General features: G+C 43.6%; 2 protein-coding genes across 3 annotated transcripts in view; one reads left to right on the forward strand and one right to left on the reverse strand.

Moving 5' to 3' along the window:
• The window catches only part of ESR1 (estrogen receptor 1), a 488,249-nt gene that overhangs the window by 319,161 nt on the left and 151,086 nt on the right, over nucleotides 1-18,002 (reverse strand). For both annotated transcript variants that reach the window (XM_060205321.1, XM_007516044.3), the window contains exon 2: nucleotides 16,838-17,366. In XM_060205321.1, the coding sequence (XP_060061304.1) occupies nucleotides 16,838-17,310 (473 nt within the window). In that variant the 5' untranslated portion in view covers nucleotides 17,311-17,366. The remainder of the gene's footprint in view (nucleotides 1-16,837; nucleotides 17,367-18,002) is intronic.
• The window catches only part of RMND1 (required for meiotic nuclear division 1 homolog), a 630,052-nt gene that overhangs the window by 220,312 nt on the left and 391,738 nt on the right, over nucleotides 1-18,002 (forward strand). The gene's annotated exons all lie outside the window — the stretch shown is intronic.

An 18,002-nucleotide genomic window follows, 5' to 3' on the forward strand; every position in this document is an offset into this window, starting at 1 on the left:
AAATAAATAAATATAATAAAAATGTTTTTAAAAAATGTACTTTTACTGTAGTCCTATGGGGGCAAATGTATAGATATTTTAAACATTTTGCCATAATTGCACAATTTTTTTTGCATTTTACCTGGTGATATTGTTTATTACAATAAACCTTTTCTGACTGGAAATGTCAAAAAAATGTACTTTTATTCTACTAATTCAACAATTTGTCCCTAGAAATTATTAAGGAGTTATTCTGTGCAAGAAACTATTGGATTTGAAGATGGTACCAGGGAATAGGACTCCCTTACAGTTTTGCCCTCCCTTCTTGGTCAAACCAAATCTTCCTTCCATCAAACCTTTTTGGATCTAGACATAGAAGATAGGGACCCTTCATCTAGCTAAGTGCCTCTTCTCAGTGCCCTCCCCCAGCCCCCAGTGGTCTCTTCTGTGTCACAATCATCCTCGTGTCACTGGTTTTTAATTGTCTATACCATTTTCAGATATCCCACTAGAATATGAGCAACTTGACCAGCTAGCCTATAAGTGAACAGTACCTACCACCTACCACCTAGCACAGAAGTCAGTGAGCAATAGGCATGCGATAAAACCTGCTGAGTGAATACGCCAATAAGTTAAGAAAAATCTGTTAAATTGTTCAAATCTAAAAGCATGAGTAAAATCCATTAACCACACGGAGTGCACAAATCCATTCATTCACTGCGGCCACGAGAGGCGTTGTCTCTGGTGATTTCTATAACAGGGGCAGCAACGCATGTTCTACTGACGCACAGTGAACTCAGAAAATAATGGCCGGTGGAAACCCACCCCCTCACCCCTACCCCCAAGAGGTAGCATTTCTGCTGAGCCTTGACTTCTGGGGAATCAGACGATGGGACAAAAAGAAACTGTGTACATGTTTGAGGTAGAGCGAGCAATAAAAAGATATATGGAGGCTCCTGGTGGTGGCGTACCTGGTGGAGTGCACATGTTACAATGCTCAAGGACCTGGATTCGAGCCCCAGGCCCCCACCTGCAGGAGGAAAGCAGGTGTCTCTCGGTCTCTCTCCCTCTCCGTCTCCCCCCTTACCTCTCGATTTCTGGCTGTTGCTATCCTCTAAATAAATAAAGATAATTTTTTTAAAAAGAAATTTTAAAAAGATATATGGATAAGCATCATTTAAGTATGATTTTGTGGGGTCAGGTGTTGGTGCACCTGGTTGAGTGCGCAGAGTACTAAGCACAAGGACCCGGGCAAGGATCTGGGTTTGAGTCCTGGTCCCCACCTGCAGGGGGAAAGCCTTAGTGTGTGATGAAGCAGGGCTACGGGTGCCTCTCTGCTGCTTTTCCTTCTCTTCTTTTTCTTTATTGTCTTTATTTATTGGATAGAGAGCCAGAAATCATGAGGGTGGGGGGGAGACAAAGAGCAGGAGACAGAGACACCTGCAGCCCTGCTTCATCACTTGTGAAGCTTTCCCCCTGCAGGTGGGAACTGGGGGCTCGAACCCCAGTCCTTGCACATTGTAACATGTGCACTCAATCAGGTGTGCCACCACCCAACCCCCTTTCTCTTCCTTCTCTATCATTCCATTCCCTCTCGATTACTGCCTGTCTCTACCCAATAAACAAATAAGGAGAATAAGGATGGGGCAGATTGGAATCAAATGACAAGGGCTTGGGATGTCAGTAGGGGTTACAATTATCTCCTGTGATTGTGGGAAGCCATGGAAGGCTCCTAAGCAGAGAAAGGACGAGATCAAATACGAACTTGGGGGTCACATGCTCTGGGGACAAGCTAGAACCTCAAGGGAGAAGGCTCAAAAGCAGAACAGCCTGTACAGAACTTATTACAACAAGAATAGAGTTGGGTGGGAGAGGCGGCTCAGCCAGACAGCACAGGCACCTGCATACATGAGACCCTGGGTGTGACAATGCCCAATACTACGAGAAAGACAGTATCAGGGGCCAGGCGGTGGCACACCTAGTGAAACGCACACAGTACAATACACAAGAATGTGAGTTCAAGCCCCTGCTCCCCACCTGCAGGGGGAAAGCTTCATGAGTGGTGAAACAGGGCTGCACGTGTCTCTCTGGCTCTCTCCCTATTTCCCCTTCCTCTCTCAAATTCTGTCTTTTAAAAAATATTCATTTATTCCCTTGTGTTGCCCTTGTTTTGTTGTTGTAGTTATTACTGTTGTTGTTGTTATTGATGTTGTCGTTGTTGGATAGGACAGAGAGAAATGGAAAGAGGAGGGGAAGACAGAGAGGGGGACAGAGAGAGAGAGAGACACCTGCAGACCTGCTTCACTGCTTGTGAAGCGACTCCCCTGCAGGTGGGGAGCCCGGGGCTTGAACCCATATTCTTTAATTTTCTGTCTTTATCCAGTAATAAATAAAGTTGTTTTTTTTTAAAAAAAAAAAAAAACCAATCTAGAACATCACAAGAGGTGGAGCTATGCTTCTGTCTCTCTTCCTCTTTTTCTCTCACTCCTCTTTTTAAAAAACATCTAGAGAGGTACCAAGAGATAGCCCACTGGTCGGGTGTGTGCCTTGCTGTAAAAGAAAAACTCACGCTGGGAGGGGCAGAATCAGTCATGTGCAAGAACCCAGTCCTACAAAACAAATGGATGGGTGGCTAGGTAGGTAGATATATAGGCAAGCAGACTAGACAGATAGAAGATATATCAGATAGACAGAAAGACAGGTATGTAGAGAGGTGACAAAAACCAAGAACTGGACATGTGTGGATAAAGAAGAAAAGATGAGTGCCATTTGAAAGTGTTTTGAAATCTCCATTTTTTGAGACATACTAGAATATAACCCTTACTGTATTTCTATGGCTCACAGTTTGTTTAAAATCTCTAGAGCCTGTGGTCTGGGAGGTGGTACAATGGCTAGATCACCGGGCATCCCATGCTCAGGCTTCTCCCTCCCATTAATAAATATATATTCGTGCGCCAGAACCCCAGGACCCTGCCACCCCATTTCTTTCCCTCCTCTCCTAGAGTCTTTTTCCTTGGCTGCAATATATTAAACATATGTTTCACTTTTTGTTTTGAGGGTGCTAGCGTTTTGCAGACACTTATCACAGGGAGTTGAGAAATTCTACTTACGTGTCAACAACTGTGAAACATTAAGTCCCCAATAAAATTGCTTTAAAAAAAAAACAAAAAAAATGACAATTAACAACAATAATGGTAATGAAGAACTCTTAAAAGAAAATTCAAGACCTAGTTAATACTTCCAGGAGGTAACCTGGCCACTTCCACTAGTGAGATTTGTTCTAGAAAATCAACTGGGGTTTTGCATTTTTAAGCTCAGGAATTGCATTGTACATGTCTGCAGGATCTCAGAGACTGGCCTGCGGCTATGGAAACCACAGGTAAAGTCATATGAGGGAAATTGAGTAAAGTGGAGAGACATTACCCACGTGTGCCCTGGGCCTCGGAGCCAAGGTGAAGTGTTGGGACTGGCCTGGCCACTTTCCTTCTCAACTATTTAAGCTTCCAACATGCAAGACTTGGGGAGAGAAGACATTGTTTAAAAAAAATTACTAGGACAACAAGGGCAACAAAAGGGAAAAATAAATTAATTTTAAAAAGATTTTAATTACTTTATTTGCAGCAGAAGGGATTCTTCAAACAGTTGGTGACCGAGTCCTCCTTGAGAGGAAGACCCCATGGAACTTTCCAAACACAGCCTTGGAAATCTGGTGCACAGTTTGGATGCAACTGCATCAAAACCTTAATTTTTTTTACAGTTTTTTATTATCTTTAATTATTTATTGGATAGAGACAGCCAGAAATCAAGAGGAAAGGGGAAGATAGAGACACACCTGCAGCACTGCTTTACCACTTGCAAAGCTTTTCCCCTGCAGGTGGGGACCTGGGGCTCGAACCTGGGTCCTTGAGCCTTGTAACATGTGCACTCAACCAGGTGTGCCACCACCTGGCCTCTCTTACATTTTTAAGTTGTACACACTTGGTTAGGAGATAGTTTACTAACAGAGTGCCTCCTTTAAGGCATAAGTTCCCAAGTTCAAGCCCAAAGCCACATGAGACATGATGGCTCCAGGGATGGTAGAGCAGCAAATTCTGCGCTATCCCTGATGGCCTCTTTATCTCTCACTCTCTTTCAAAACAAATGCAGAATAAGAAAGGAGAGGAGAGGAGAAAAAGGGGAGGGAGGAGAGGGGACAAGAGGAGAGGAGAAGTGAGGAGAGGAAGGGAGGGGTGAAAAGGGGAGAGGAAGGGAGGGGAGGGGAGAGAAAGGGAGGGGAGAGGAGGAGAGGGGAGAGGAGGAGAGGGGAGGGGAGGGGAAGGAAGGGGAGGGGAGGGGAAGGAAGGGGAGGAGAGGGGAAGGAAGGGGAGGAAAGGGGAGGGGAGGCTAATGGGACAGCAGCATTTTAAATGCCTGAGACTCAGTTAATTATCTGGGGGGGAGAGGAGGGGAGACTGGGGAGAGGAGGGGAGACTTGTATTCACAAAAAGTGGACTCCTTTGATTGGCAACTATCCAGAGAACTAAAGAGATCACAGGCCTACCTAGGGGGAGGGTCCAAAATCTGGGAGTTCCTTCAATTATCCAAGCAATTGACATGGCCCAGGTCTGTATCCACATTCCCTGCCTCAGGCAGTTTCATCTCCTCTTTGCATCCTGAGGCCAGAGTCTGCAACCTCTGCTCCCTTCTGGCATTAGCCAGCCAATGCTGGACCTAGAACCTCATTCTGGAAAGAGGAGTTGAATCAGCCCTGCCATGTTCCTTCTCCTCTGTACTCCGCTGCCCCTCTGCTCCTCAACCCCCAAGCCCTGAAGACAGGGCAACTCCAGAGGCCTGGCTTTTCTTTGTCTTTTGGGGCTAGAACCAGAGAAGCCAGGGCAAACATGGGACAGCTTCTCACTCCTCTAACATATGACTGACTTGGCTGCAGGCGGGTGGAATGTAACAGCACCCAGAACCATTCTAGGAAACTTGGAAGCAACAAGCTTCACAGAAGAAACACCCAGGCAGGTGTTTTTACTTTGTTTTTGTCATTGTGTTTCCACTTCCACCCGGGAGCAAACTTCAAAACAGAACTCTGTAGGTTTGGGATTTTTTGTTTGTTTGTTTAATTGTCTGGATTTTTTTTCTTTTTTTATAAACAGCCAGGGCTAAAAGCCCACTTTTGCAGTTGCTCAAGAAATGTTTGCCTATGTCCCTCTATCTTCCCAGGATTCCTTATTTTTGTTTGTTTGTTTGTTTGTTTTGTTGTTGTTGTTCTTTCTCAAATTAAGAGAAATTCCCTCTTGGCTCTCTGTATGTCATCACTTTATAAATTGTTTACTTCTGCCAGAACTCCCACCATGTGCACCCCCCAAAAGAATTCTGGCCCATACTGACCAGTGGAGGAGAAATTATTGGGGGGACAATGACCAGAGGGTTCTGAATTCTAATTCCATCAGGACCCGGAGAGAAAAGAGAAAAAAAGGGGGCTGGGGGACATTTGGATGTAGTAACAGTTGTATGTGTGACCTGGAAAGGAAAAGATGATGGGACTATAGAAAAAATAGGAGGGAGAGGGGGAAATGTATACCAATATAGACAGATATTTGTAGAAATAATAGTCAAGCCATAATTGCAACTTTAAGAGAATTTCTGTAGCTTCCAATGGAAGGACTGGGGATCCAGAACTCTGGTGGTGGGCAAGGTGCAGAGATGCATGCCTGTCATCTGGTAATTCTGTAAATCAAGATGAAATCACTAGTAAAAAAATTATTAAGTTAATATAGTTTATTTCTGTTTCAACTACAACAGATCCCCCCCACAGGAGAAAAAAAACATCACTTCTTTCCATGTGGTATCTTTATGTTGATGAGGGAAAAAAAAAAAAACTACTCAGGGACTCAATTGAACTCTGCACTCTTTCACTAGGAAGTGAACTAATGAACTTCCCCAGAATGGATAATTGATGATGTTAAGTGAGGACACAGTACTTTGCCTTCCTCCTAGACAACATCAGACTGCAATATCGAATGCCCTAAGCTGTTTTTTTTTTTTTACTTGTTTGTTTATTTGTTTTTGAGTTTAGTACAATTGCTGTGTCAGGACTTTGGGGCTGATTTTAACTCAGTACCTGGCACAGATTGGGTCTTTAATAATAATAATAAAAAAAACTAGCTTCCTACTTCCCTTAAGTTAGTCAACTTTACCTTCTGATCATAATAGGGTATTAAAGTTGATTCTTTGAAGGCAAAATAAACAAAGATGGGGAAGTTACAACCATTCCAGATCCTCAGAGGGTTCTCCTAATCTCTTTCTTGTGGACAGTTTTCAGTTGCCCTCAGAAGGAGTCAGACAAGACAAGGGTTTTCAAGGTGTTAGCTGGGCATATTTCCAACCCTTGTCCATATATGAACTTGGTTAATTCTCAGAAGAACAAAAGATCCTGGTCCTATTTGAACTGGCATTTTTTAAAAAAAAAAACATTATTTACTTATTATTGGATAGAAACAGAGAAATTGAGAATAGAGTGGGAGATAGAAAGGGAAAGAGACACAGAAACACCTGCAGCCCTGCTTCACCACTTATGAAGCTTTCCCCCTGCAGGTGGGGACCAGAAGCTTGAATCTGGGTCCTTGTAATATGAGTGCTTAACCAAGTGCACCACTGCTTGACCCCAGAATGAACATTTTACAGATGAGTAAACTGAGGCAGGCTGAGCAGGAAGTGACAGGCAGGAGTCAAACCAGAAACAAGACTGCCCAGTTCCCAGATCTATGTTTTCATTTTTTCTATTTAAAAAAATAAATTGAATTTAGTGAATGCTATAAAGAAGCCTTGCTCTGAGCAGAAATACAGAACTGAGTTCCAGCCCCAGGGTGTTAACATTTCCATCAGCTAGCCTTGTTTCCTCTGTGTTTCTGTTCAGAGACTTCTTGTTTAATGTATACTGCAGACTCATTAACACTGAATAACACTGAACTCTGGAGCAACAGCACAGAGACCCACGCCCCCACCAGAGTTTATATGGCAGGGTTTCTCCACAAGGCATATGCCCTGAGGAAATGCTTCTGGGCCATTAAAAATGGTAAAATGCCAACCAAAGGCACAAACTGAAATAAACAAACAAACAAAAAAAGCCACTAACACAGACCTTGCATGAGACACTTGTTGCCAGCAGGGGAGCTGAAACAAAAAGTCAGCTTTTTGCCTGGCTTGACCTCAGCTGTGAACAGGCAACTGGAATGACTCAAATTGTTCACTACTCTGCACATGCCCATGGATGACTCCCAAAAGAGCCACGAGCACTGACCTGGTGTGGGGGTAATGTGTGTACGTGCAAGTAGGTGAAATCCTCAGTTTAGAGCTCAAATACAATAGGGATGGTTTCTCTGTGGAATGACCCCTGCTTTCCATAATTATTCCAGAGCTAGGAAAAGTCACACTCGCCACCATTCTTCCAGCCACATCTGAACAGCCTTCCTTCCTGAATGGCCTTTCTCCCAGCCAAGAGGTACCCAGCCCCCTATCAGTCATTCATTCAAGTGAAAACATAGGGTTCTCTTGTGCCCTGTGTGTTACTGAGGGCTCTGAGGGATACAAAGGGAAATGAGGTGTGATCTCTCCAAACCAAACCATAATGAGATATCCTCTCACCCCAGCACAGATGGTCTACAACAAGCAAAAGAAAAAGAAAAACAGGGACTAGGGAGATAGCATAATGATTATGCAAAGGACTTTCATGCCTGAGGTTCTGAAACATCAGGTTCAATCCTTAGCAACACCATAAGCCAGAGTTGAGCAGTGCTCTAGTGCCAATCTCTCTCTCTCTCTCTCTCGTTAAAATAAAATAAATAAAATATTAAAATTAAAATAATGGGATCATCAGAAGACAGAATGTGGATGTAAAGGAACCCTATTGTATTGTTAGGAATGCAAACTGATGGGGTCTCTATGAAAAAAACATATAGAAGGCTCTAAAACGAAAAATGAAATAATGAAATATCTGGGGGAGATAGCTCATCCGTAAGAGCACACACTACACTAAGCACAAGAACCTAGGTTCAAGTCCTCAGTCACTATGTGGAAGCACCCCACAAAAGCAACGTTTTACAAACCACAAAGCACAGCTATAAGTGTCTCTCCTCTCTGTGTGTCTCTCTGTCTCTCCTCTAACTCTCTCCTTGCCTGGCCCTCACCATCTAAGGGAAAATATAGACTCCACCAGCAGCAATGGAATCATGTAAGCAGAAAACCTCAGTGATAACCCTGGTGGCATTAAAAAAATGTAAATACTACATGATATGATCTAGTAATGTCATTCCTATAGCTTTATCCAGAAAACTATGAAAATTCTAATTTGAAAAAATTGAGTAAAGATGTTGCGGGCTATTTTGTGGAATACTACTCTGCCATGAAAGAGATGAGGGCATGCCCTTGTGCAAAGAGAAAAATTGAACTTGACCTTTTCTTTTAGATTTATTTTATTTTTATTTTGCTAACAGGTTTACATTGGGTGTTGGTGCCTGCACAACTCCATGATTCCATGCGACCACAATTTTTTAATTTATTATCTTTATTTAGTTGATAGAAACAGCCAGAAAACAAGAGGGAAAGGGGTGATAGAAAAGAAGAGAGACAGAGAGACACCTGCAGCCCTGCTTCACCACTCGTGAAGCTTTCCCTCTGCAGGTGGGGACCAGGGGCTTGAACCCGAGTCTTTGTGCACTGTAATGTGTGCACTTAACCAGATGCGCCGCCGTCTGGCCCCCAGGTGACCATATTTTTATAGAAGGGAAGAAAAAGAAGGAGAAAGACAAAGAGAGAGCTGGAGCAGAAGAGACACCTGCTACACTGTTCTACCATTTGTGAAGCTTCTCCTCTGCAGGGGGGGGGACCAGGGGCTTGAACCTGGGTCCTTGAGCATGGTAATGTGTGCACTCTACCTGGTGAACCACCACCTGGCTCCCTGATTTGGTGAAGATACAAAGGAATATAAGTGACGGCATAAAGTCAATTTCCCCGCTGTCTCACTGACATGGTAACTCTATAATACTATAAGCCAACAGTAGATTAGTAAAAATAATCATAATAATTCAAAAGACATAGTGTCCATCTGGAACAGGACTCAGTCATTCCTCCTATCATATCAAAGCAGACTTTCCAAGTTTCAGAAGCTTTTTTCCTGATAATCAAAATAATAATAATAATAATAATAATTTTTCCAACACAACAGTCTCTTGTGTTTAAACGGAAACCACACCCTTTCTCCCTGTGCTGCTTGAAAGATACAAGTAGAAATAAGTACATGCATGTTTAAGGTTTCCAAAGAATGTAAAGAAAAGCACAAGGCAAAGTTTGCCCAGAGGATCCTTAGAATCCATTAGATTTCTGACAGCGTTTCATTGCGAATGTTATGCAGATAAATAAATGAAACCGGTGCTTTCGTGCTAGAAATTTAGTTGTTCACTAAGGCACATTCGAAACTGAATCTTTTTGTTGAAAGCACAGGGGGAAAAAATGTTGGTCTTAAATGCTACGCACAACTTCACATGCATGTAGAACTCTAGATATTGGTGCAGAGAGAGACAACTGCCAGCACTGCAATGTTAGTTATCTTCATACCCAGTGCACATTGCAGGGAAAATGACGTCTTAGTTGTGCACCCAATGGCACGGTGTGACTTCCTGGCTGCTATATGCCAACTCACTGCTGAGCTACACCATTTAGAAAAATAAAAAACAGTGGTCCGGGAGGTGGCACAGTGGTAAAGCTTTGAACTCTCAAGCATGAGATCGCGAGTTCAATCCCCAGCAGCACATGTGCCAGAGTGATGTCTGCTTCTTTCTCTCTCCTCCTATCTTTCTCATAAATAAATAAAATAAAATAAATCAAAAAGATTTATATTAAAAAAAGAAAAAGAAAAAAAGAACAGCAGAATGGAGGAGTTGTCAAAGCAACTCCAATGAGTGAATATTTCTTCCTGCTGTGGTTGCTTTTAAAGCTCTTATCCCTAGAGACAAGAGAAAAGTCATTTTCAGAACTTTAGAGTGTAGGTAACACCACTCCAGGCCATTTACTGAGGCATATGCTTCCCCCACTGACTTTCCCATGGTCCGTACAAACTTATTTTGGGTCCTCTTCCAAATTTCATTAAAAATAGCAAGATGAAGTGGACAGTGAAGAAATAAACCAGAAAAAAGTGGGAGAGATCTGATAAGACGGAGATGAAAAACAAAAATGAAGACGAAGAAGAAAACTTTTCAAAAGCTTGATGGGGGGAAGGCCAAATAACAAGGGTTTCAAAGCAGAAGCACTAAAAGCAAAACCAAAAAAAAGAAAAAAAAACTATAAGAACAGAGTATTAGAAAAAATGAAAGGCCAATGGAAGAGAAATGAATTACATAGAAATTATTACTCAAATGCCTTTCTACTTCAGGAAACTAAAAGGGAATTGTCTTTTGCTTCTGGGTTCATAGAAAAAAAACTTTTTTTTTTTAATTCGAAAAGTTGAGTCTGGAGTTTTCACGAAAACTGCCCAGAAAATTTGCCTGATCTGCACATGTCTGCTAGTGCGAACAGGAAGAATGAAATTGAGATGAATTAGATAAGGGAAAACTCAGGTTGTGATGGGGACCTCGGAGGGGCCATGGAACTCAGCAGCTCTGTAGCTTCCAAGCTTGAGGTGAGAATCAGAACAGTTCACTCCTCTTAGAGCTGACAACTAAATCATAGAAAGAGGAGACCCTCCTAAGTTAGGGGAAGACTCAGTGGGAAATACTTAGTCCCAAATGCCTCTTAATTAGCTTTGTTAACTTTAGGTGAACCTCTATAATTTCCCTGATCTTAATTCATAGGTGTTCCACAAAGTAGAAAATTACAGGACACAGAAGTCAACTTGGTGCGACTACCAAGGTCGTTTGTCCCTCTCGAAAGATCAGAAGGGAAATAAGCAAGCAAACAAACAAAATCCAGGCCTATTTGGCTTGTCCCTTTTTCTAATTTGTTGTGTAGCTGCTATCAGTACTTAGCCGATTCAGCGTCAAGGAGTACTGATAAAATCACTACTGAAAGGTTTGATGTCTACCTAAATTTTAACAACACCAAAAAGGGGGGGGGGGGACAGGGACAGCAGAGGACATGAGAAAAGATTTGATTTCTGTGTAGTCTGTAAGTTATATATAATAGGCATCCAGAAAACCGACCAACCCGTACTGAAACCAACATTCACTGCTTCTATAATCGCCAGTTTACATCCTCATCACACCACCATCATGGAGGCCACCACAGGTAGACCCCTTAAACACAGCAACCATCAATCATATCCTTTCTTACTTGGGCCAGTTTCTGGGCATGGCTACTTTATCAAATTAAAAATCCAAAGCAAAATGGTTGTCTTTCTAGCCTTCACATTTCACCAGGGTCCAAAGAAAAAAAAAAATAGACACACATAATTAGAAGTGTTGGTGATTCATGCAGAGCTTCTGCTGAAATAGTCTCATATTATTCTAGAATTCTCTATATGCATATCCTATATTTATCTGATACATACAGAATATTCTATATAGAATTCAGCGATTCCATTTCTTTCCCTCCTGAGGTCAATTATGTCCTAAAAGTACGTCCCATCACCTCCAGCCCAAGTCCTCAGATTTCAAAAGAAGCATGTCAGGGTATGTTTTGAGGATGGAGTAGGGTAGCATTCAGCCCCACCTTATTTTTAACTAGCACTGTCAATTCATTGGTAGAGTTTAAATGCAAAATTACTCTGCAACATTAATGGACTGCCTCCGTTCTATGCAATCTCTCCTACTTTCACTTTGACTGGTTCTTCAAACCGTAGCTCTTTGACTTCTGTCGTGTCTTTCTCCAGAGCATGCTTTTTGCTTCCAGGAGTTGTGCCCACCCTGTGCCTCCCATTCTTCATAAGTAAGCCAAGATCCCAAAGTCCACCAAAGGACTACATGGCCCCACCATTCAGTGTCTCCAGGGAAAAGAAAACAGCACACTTAGCCCACTGCTTTTCTCCTGGGTTCTTCTAAAGTTGAATTTAAAATGATACCAAAGCCACAGGAGGAGTGAGCTGTCCTAGTTCCAAGCAGAGCGTATATGTGAAGGGGGAAAAAAAAAAAATTAAAATGTCTGTATCTGTTTCCTGTATCTATTTCACATAGCCAGGGTTCTGACTCTTTGAATGCATCTAACAAAAGAAATGTGTTTGCAACAGGTTATAAACAATTGCTACAGGATCTGCTATTTTACTTAAGTTTGGTTTTCACCAGAAAGAAGAAAATATTTCAGGTTACTATTGTTCATTATTGGCAGTGCAACTGTGGACTATATAAATGTGTTTTGTTCTACTTTTTTTTTTATAGTTTACAAAAGCACCAGAAGAAATGCCACTGGGTGAATAAAATAGTAAAACAGTGACTTTTTCTTAACAAAGTTACTAATATACTATCACTAACGCAAAAAAAAAACCTGTTTATCTATAATCATTGTTACCGATATATACTGCTCCTGCCATTGTCAGCTCTTACCCCCTTACCCCAGCCTTTTATTTTCTTTTTTTCCCCCTGAAACTAATAAGAAAGCAAAAAGCTGAAGCTAAATTTTCCTGAATTATAAGTGTCGTAACATAATATATTCACCAAAGTGATCCAGGGATCCAAATTAACGAGGTGCAAGAAAGAAGATTAGACTAAGTGGCAATTATCCTCCTGGAGCTCTTTGCCAAAAAGGGACAAGCCACATGGAGTAGGTGAAAATGAAACAGGAATTGAAGATGTGATTCTGTTTTTTGACCTAAAACATAATCATTCCCGTGACAGTCAGTGGCTTCTGGAAGTAGTCTGAGGCCCACACAAAGTAGCAGGCCCACAGTAACAATTTCACTAAGTGAAACCTGAGACCAGATAGAAAAAAAAAAAAGGTGCTAAAATTTCACCTAAATACAAGAAGAAGATTATTGAAAATTAGCTATTCAAGTCTCTCCTGGAAAGCAGCCTCTGTTCAAAGAGGAGAAATAGTTTGAAATGACCACCAGTGGATGAACGAGTCATTTAAAATATGCATACAGTTAGTATACAACTTTCGGGGGCATCGACTTGAATGTAAAAGGTTTGCATGCTTGTCCGTATTTTGGAAAAGTGGAAAACATTTGGACCTTTAAGAATATTAAACCGCCCCCTGGCTCCCCACCTGCAGAGGAGTCACTTCACAGGGGTGAAGCAGGTCTGTAGCTGCCTATCTCTCTGTCTTCCCCTCCTCTCTCCATTTCTCTCTGTCCTAACAAAGACATCAATAACAACAATAATAACTACAACAACAATGAAAAACAACAAGGGCAACAAAAGGGAAAATAAATAATTTTTTTTAATTTTTTTTATTTAAGAAAGGATTAATTAACAAAACCATAGGGTAAGAGGGGTACAACTCCACACAATTCCCACCACCCAATCTCCATATCCCACCCCCTCCCCTGATAGCTTTTTATATTTTTAAAAAAGAAGAATATTAAACGGAGACCAGCAAAACAGCTCATGAAATGTGCACCTGCTTCGTCATGCACAAGACCCAGGTTCCATCCTATCTCCTCCTTCACTGCACTGAAAAAAGGCTTTGGTGATGTGGTGTGTCTCTCTCTCTCTCTCTCTCTCTCTCTCTCTCCCTCCCTTTCTCCCTCCCTCTCTCCCTCTCATCTCTCTTTGTGATGACACACAAAAGATGCACTGAGTCATAGAACTGTAAGAACGTGGTGCACTAAATACCTAATTTGATTTTGTCTGAATATGATTAACAGAGTTAAGTTTCCTCTTTAGTTTTTCATTTGAAAGTCCTGAAGTGTTCTAAATCAAAAAAGGAGCCCAGGATAAAATGACTCTGGGTGGCCTTCATCATAAAATTTTAGATAAGAGACATTACACAAAGACATTACATAGCTTGCCTATTTGTAAATGTTTCTCCCTCTTTCTTTCCCTCTCTCTCTCTCTCTCTCTCTCTCCAGTTTGCATATATGGCAACCTTTCTCACATTGTATAGCCAGGGTCGTCTGAGCTGTTGTTGGCCTTCATACTTAGACGTGTGCATTATCCCCAGCAGCAGAGAGGAGCAAGCATAGCTTCTCAAGACAAACAGTGGAAACTTCAAATAAATCCTGCACAGATTCAACTGGACTGTTCAAGTGGGAACTACCACAATATCACCAACTGACAAAGGGAAATGTAAATAAATAAATAAATAAAATAAGAAATAGCACAGCTGACCTAACTGGCCTGAAAATACCAGCTAATTTCTAGGGGGAGAGGGAGAAGTAAAACAAAGATAATGCACCGGGTTTTTTGATTCATTTAGATAAAAACAAGCAGCTACTTACCCAGCACTTTTTTTTTTTCATTTTACTTAAAAACAACACATAGTACCTCAGGCCAGTCACTTTCAGACTGCTCTAACCTCAACCCACATTTGAAAAACAGATTTTATATCACCATCAGAACAGAAGCGCATATATATATATATATATATATATATATATATATATAATGAAAACAAATTTTCAGGGCTCGAAACTCACTCCTACTATGTATTTGCTACTACTTCCTTTCCTATTCCTATTACAACCCTTTAAAAAAAGTGTCCTAGACTCTTTCAACTGACTGTAGTCCTATGGGTCATAACTTGCAGTTTGAAAACACTACTTTCAGTCCTCAAAACTTTTGATAACCACAGAAGAAAACTAAAGGCTCAGAAAAGGCTCTAAACTCTAGTCCATTCTTTTCATAGGATTATTCAAACAGAAAAACTGACAGAGGAGGGTGGAAAATAAAATTTTTTAAAAATCATCTGTCCATTTGAGAAACAACACTTAAACAGAAACTCATGCACACACATCCCTGGTGTAATTTATGTAAAATAGGAAAGATATGATGGGGAAATAAACCAGAGGAAAGCAGTCACTCTAAAAGTGAATTTCTGCACAGAACGCCATGTGAGTGAAGGTTTGTTTTTTTTTAAGTTGCAGCTCACTCTTTTACTACTCTGAAAGTATCTGAATGTCAGATAATGCAAAAGAAATAAAAAGTTTAAGGTTGGGCATATCAGATTAATATTATCTGCCACCAGGATGATGAACAATTTTGAATAGACTGTGATCCTCTCTTGTATTTGACCACGTTCACTTTGTAATTATTAGCAACGCCGTAAGTAACCCACCAAGGAGCAGTCTCATTAGTGCCCATTGAAATTCGGTGGCATTAATTTGCAATAAAAGAACTGAAAATTAAATGGGAAAAAAATAGTTTCTAGAGTCCACTGTAAGGTTATGGAATTCACATACCAGTGCCTTCTTTTTACACCAAGGAGCTGTGAAAACATATGAATTAGCTTTAATGGTTATATTCTGCTCTGCTACTTTAAAAAAAAAAAAAAAGGAAAAAAATATCAAAGTCCTTTCTCTCTCTTAAGGCTGAGTTCTCCTGCCTATCAGGCTACAGAGGATGTATGTTCCGACACCCCGTATGCCCTGTGCTACGTGGAACCAAGCTGCACCTTTAATTCATCAGTTATAAGTATTTCTGGAACTAGAAGACTGGACATAAAAATAACCCAGGACTCACACTGCAGGGGGCTGAGGAGTGGGGATGGGGTGGGGAGAAGACCACATAAAGGAGTATTCAAACATCACTCTGTGGGTGCTCCAAGGCCTACCCAACCCCTCTCAGGGGATCCCTGTCCATGAGGACACCAGACATAGACTCCCCCACTCACCTGCCCAAGTCCTCGCCTGACCCATCAAACAAAAGAAAAGCAACACTGTCCAAAAGAAGAAGAAGGAGAAGGAGAAGGAGAAGGAGGAGAAGGAGAAGGAGAAGAAGAAGACATTAAGAAGAACCACCTAAGAAGACAAAACTTTCTCTAATTAAGTCACAAGTGTCCCTGGACTGCCACAGGGTCTCTGTTAGAGGGACAGAGAGGCACAGAACCTGGAAGACTCCACAGGCCTCTCCCAAGGCCCCTCTCCTGTGGCCTGAGCTGTGATTGAAGTGGCAAAGTTTTTCAAAACCCTCATGCTTTGAGGTGGCATTTCTAACTTCACAGGGGCACCTATAAATTTCTGGCTGTTAGCAATCATATGCCAGCTATCTGCTCCAACACTGATCCAAAGTTGCCCGCTCAGAAATCAGAAACTTGTCATGACCCACTCGCCTAAGGCTGTGGGTCTTCCTGGAGCCCTTGACCTTGGAATGAGGGAAGGTGTGGTGGTGTCCTAGGAAGTGCTTCCTCCTCAAAAAAAAAAAAAAAAAAGAAAGAAAGAAAATAATATATATATATTTATATTCCTGAGAGTGCATGTGCCCAACCCGAGATTCTATCGGAAAAGAAAGTACGAGCAAGCATATTTAAGATATATATGTATATATGCATATATATATATATATATAATAATTAAATAAAACCCGGAGCTGTTCTAAACTCCAGCCTACTGTTTAAATAACAGAACAAGCAAGCGGGGACCTAGACTCAAAACCCCTGGCATATATTTGCTTCTGGATTTTATTCCCACCCCACCAAAAAATAATAATAATAATAATAATAATAATCGCTGGATTGTAGTTTTTCCAACCTGTGGGGGCTAGGTAGGAAAAGCTGAAGCAGGGAGGTGTCATTCTTTCCCGCAGAGAGTGGAGAGAGGAATGTTTTCCCAGAGCTGCCAGGCGACCGAACCCGACCCAGGAAGCCCCCCTCCCCGAGTGCGCGCCCGCCCCGGGGTCGCGCGTCCCAGCCGCCCAGGAGCTCGGGGCGCCCAGCTCGTCCCCCTCCCCCCGCGGCGCCCCTCCCCTCCCGTCCCCTCCGCCCCCCTCCCCCGACGGGGCCCCGCAGGTACCTGTAGAAGGCTGGGGGGGCGGCCTCGCGCACCGCATAGCCATTCGCCTCGTTCTCCAGGTAATAGGGCACCTGCTGGCCGGGCGGGTGCAGGAAGGGCGACAGCTGCGGCGGCTGGTGCAGCAGCACCATGGGGCCAGGAGACACGTCGCCGAGCGCGGGGAAGCCTCCCAGGCCGTTGGCGCCGAATGCCGCCGCGGCCGCCGCGGCCGCCGCCGCCGCCGCCTCGGACCCGGGGCCGTAAGCGAGGCCGGCCTGGCCGTAGACGGGCGCGGCGGCGGCGTTGAAGTCGTAGGCGGCGCCCTCGGGGTAGTTGTACACCGCGGCGGGCTTGGCCCCGTCCACGTACACGTCGCCCAGCGGCCGCTCGAGGGGCAGCTTGAGCTGCGGGCGGGCGAGCGGCTCCAGCTCGGAGCCTTGGATCTGGTGCAGCAGGGCCATGCCGGACGCCTTGGGCTGGAGGGTCATGGTCATGGTCGGCGGCGGCGGCGGCGGCGGCGGCGCGCGGGGCTCAGCGGCGCTCGGGCCACCTGCGGGGAGACACAGCGGGGCGCGCGGTTAGGGCGGCGGCGGCGGCGGCGGCGGCCCTGCCCGGGGAACCTGCCCGCCCGAGCCGCGCGCTCCGAGCGAGCGCGGCCTCCCACTTGTTGCAGCGCCGGCTCCGGGGCGAGCGCAGAAGCGTGACAAAGGTGCTGGACGGCGGCCAGGGCTGCGGCCGCTCGCGCTCACGTTGGCTCCCCAGGCGCTCGGGGCGCAGCTCGGCTGGGGGCGGCCGGCCCAAGGGCCCAAGGAGCGGCGCTCCGCACCAAACTTTTTTTTTTGATTGGGGGTGGGGAGGGGGCTGGGGAAGGTGGACTTTGGAGGTCCTGGTGGAAAAGGAACTAAGTCCGGAGGTTAAGAGCGTTCTGCAGACACTCCCTCTACCCACCACTAACTTTTTTTTTAAATCATTTTATTGAAGGGTTAATGATTATTGACCGGGGAAAAGAGCTGGAAAAAGAGCTGGGGGACTTTGAGGGTCATGGTGTTGGAGGGTGGAAAAGGACCTAACTTGAAGGGGGGGGGGTGAGAGTGTTCTGCAGGCAACCACCACCCCCCCGCGCGCGCGCGCCCCGTCTCCCAGGACTTTATTTTAAAAATCTTCTTATTGAGGAGTTAATGGTTCA

This window comes from Erinaceus europaeus, chromosome 13 (genome assembly GCF_950295315.1).
Source record: "Erinaceus europaeus chromosome 13, mEriEur2.1, whole genome shotgun sequence".
Taxonomy (NCBI): Eukaryota; Metazoa; Chordata; class Mammalia; order Eulipotyphla; family Erinaceidae; genus Erinaceus; species Erinaceus europaeus.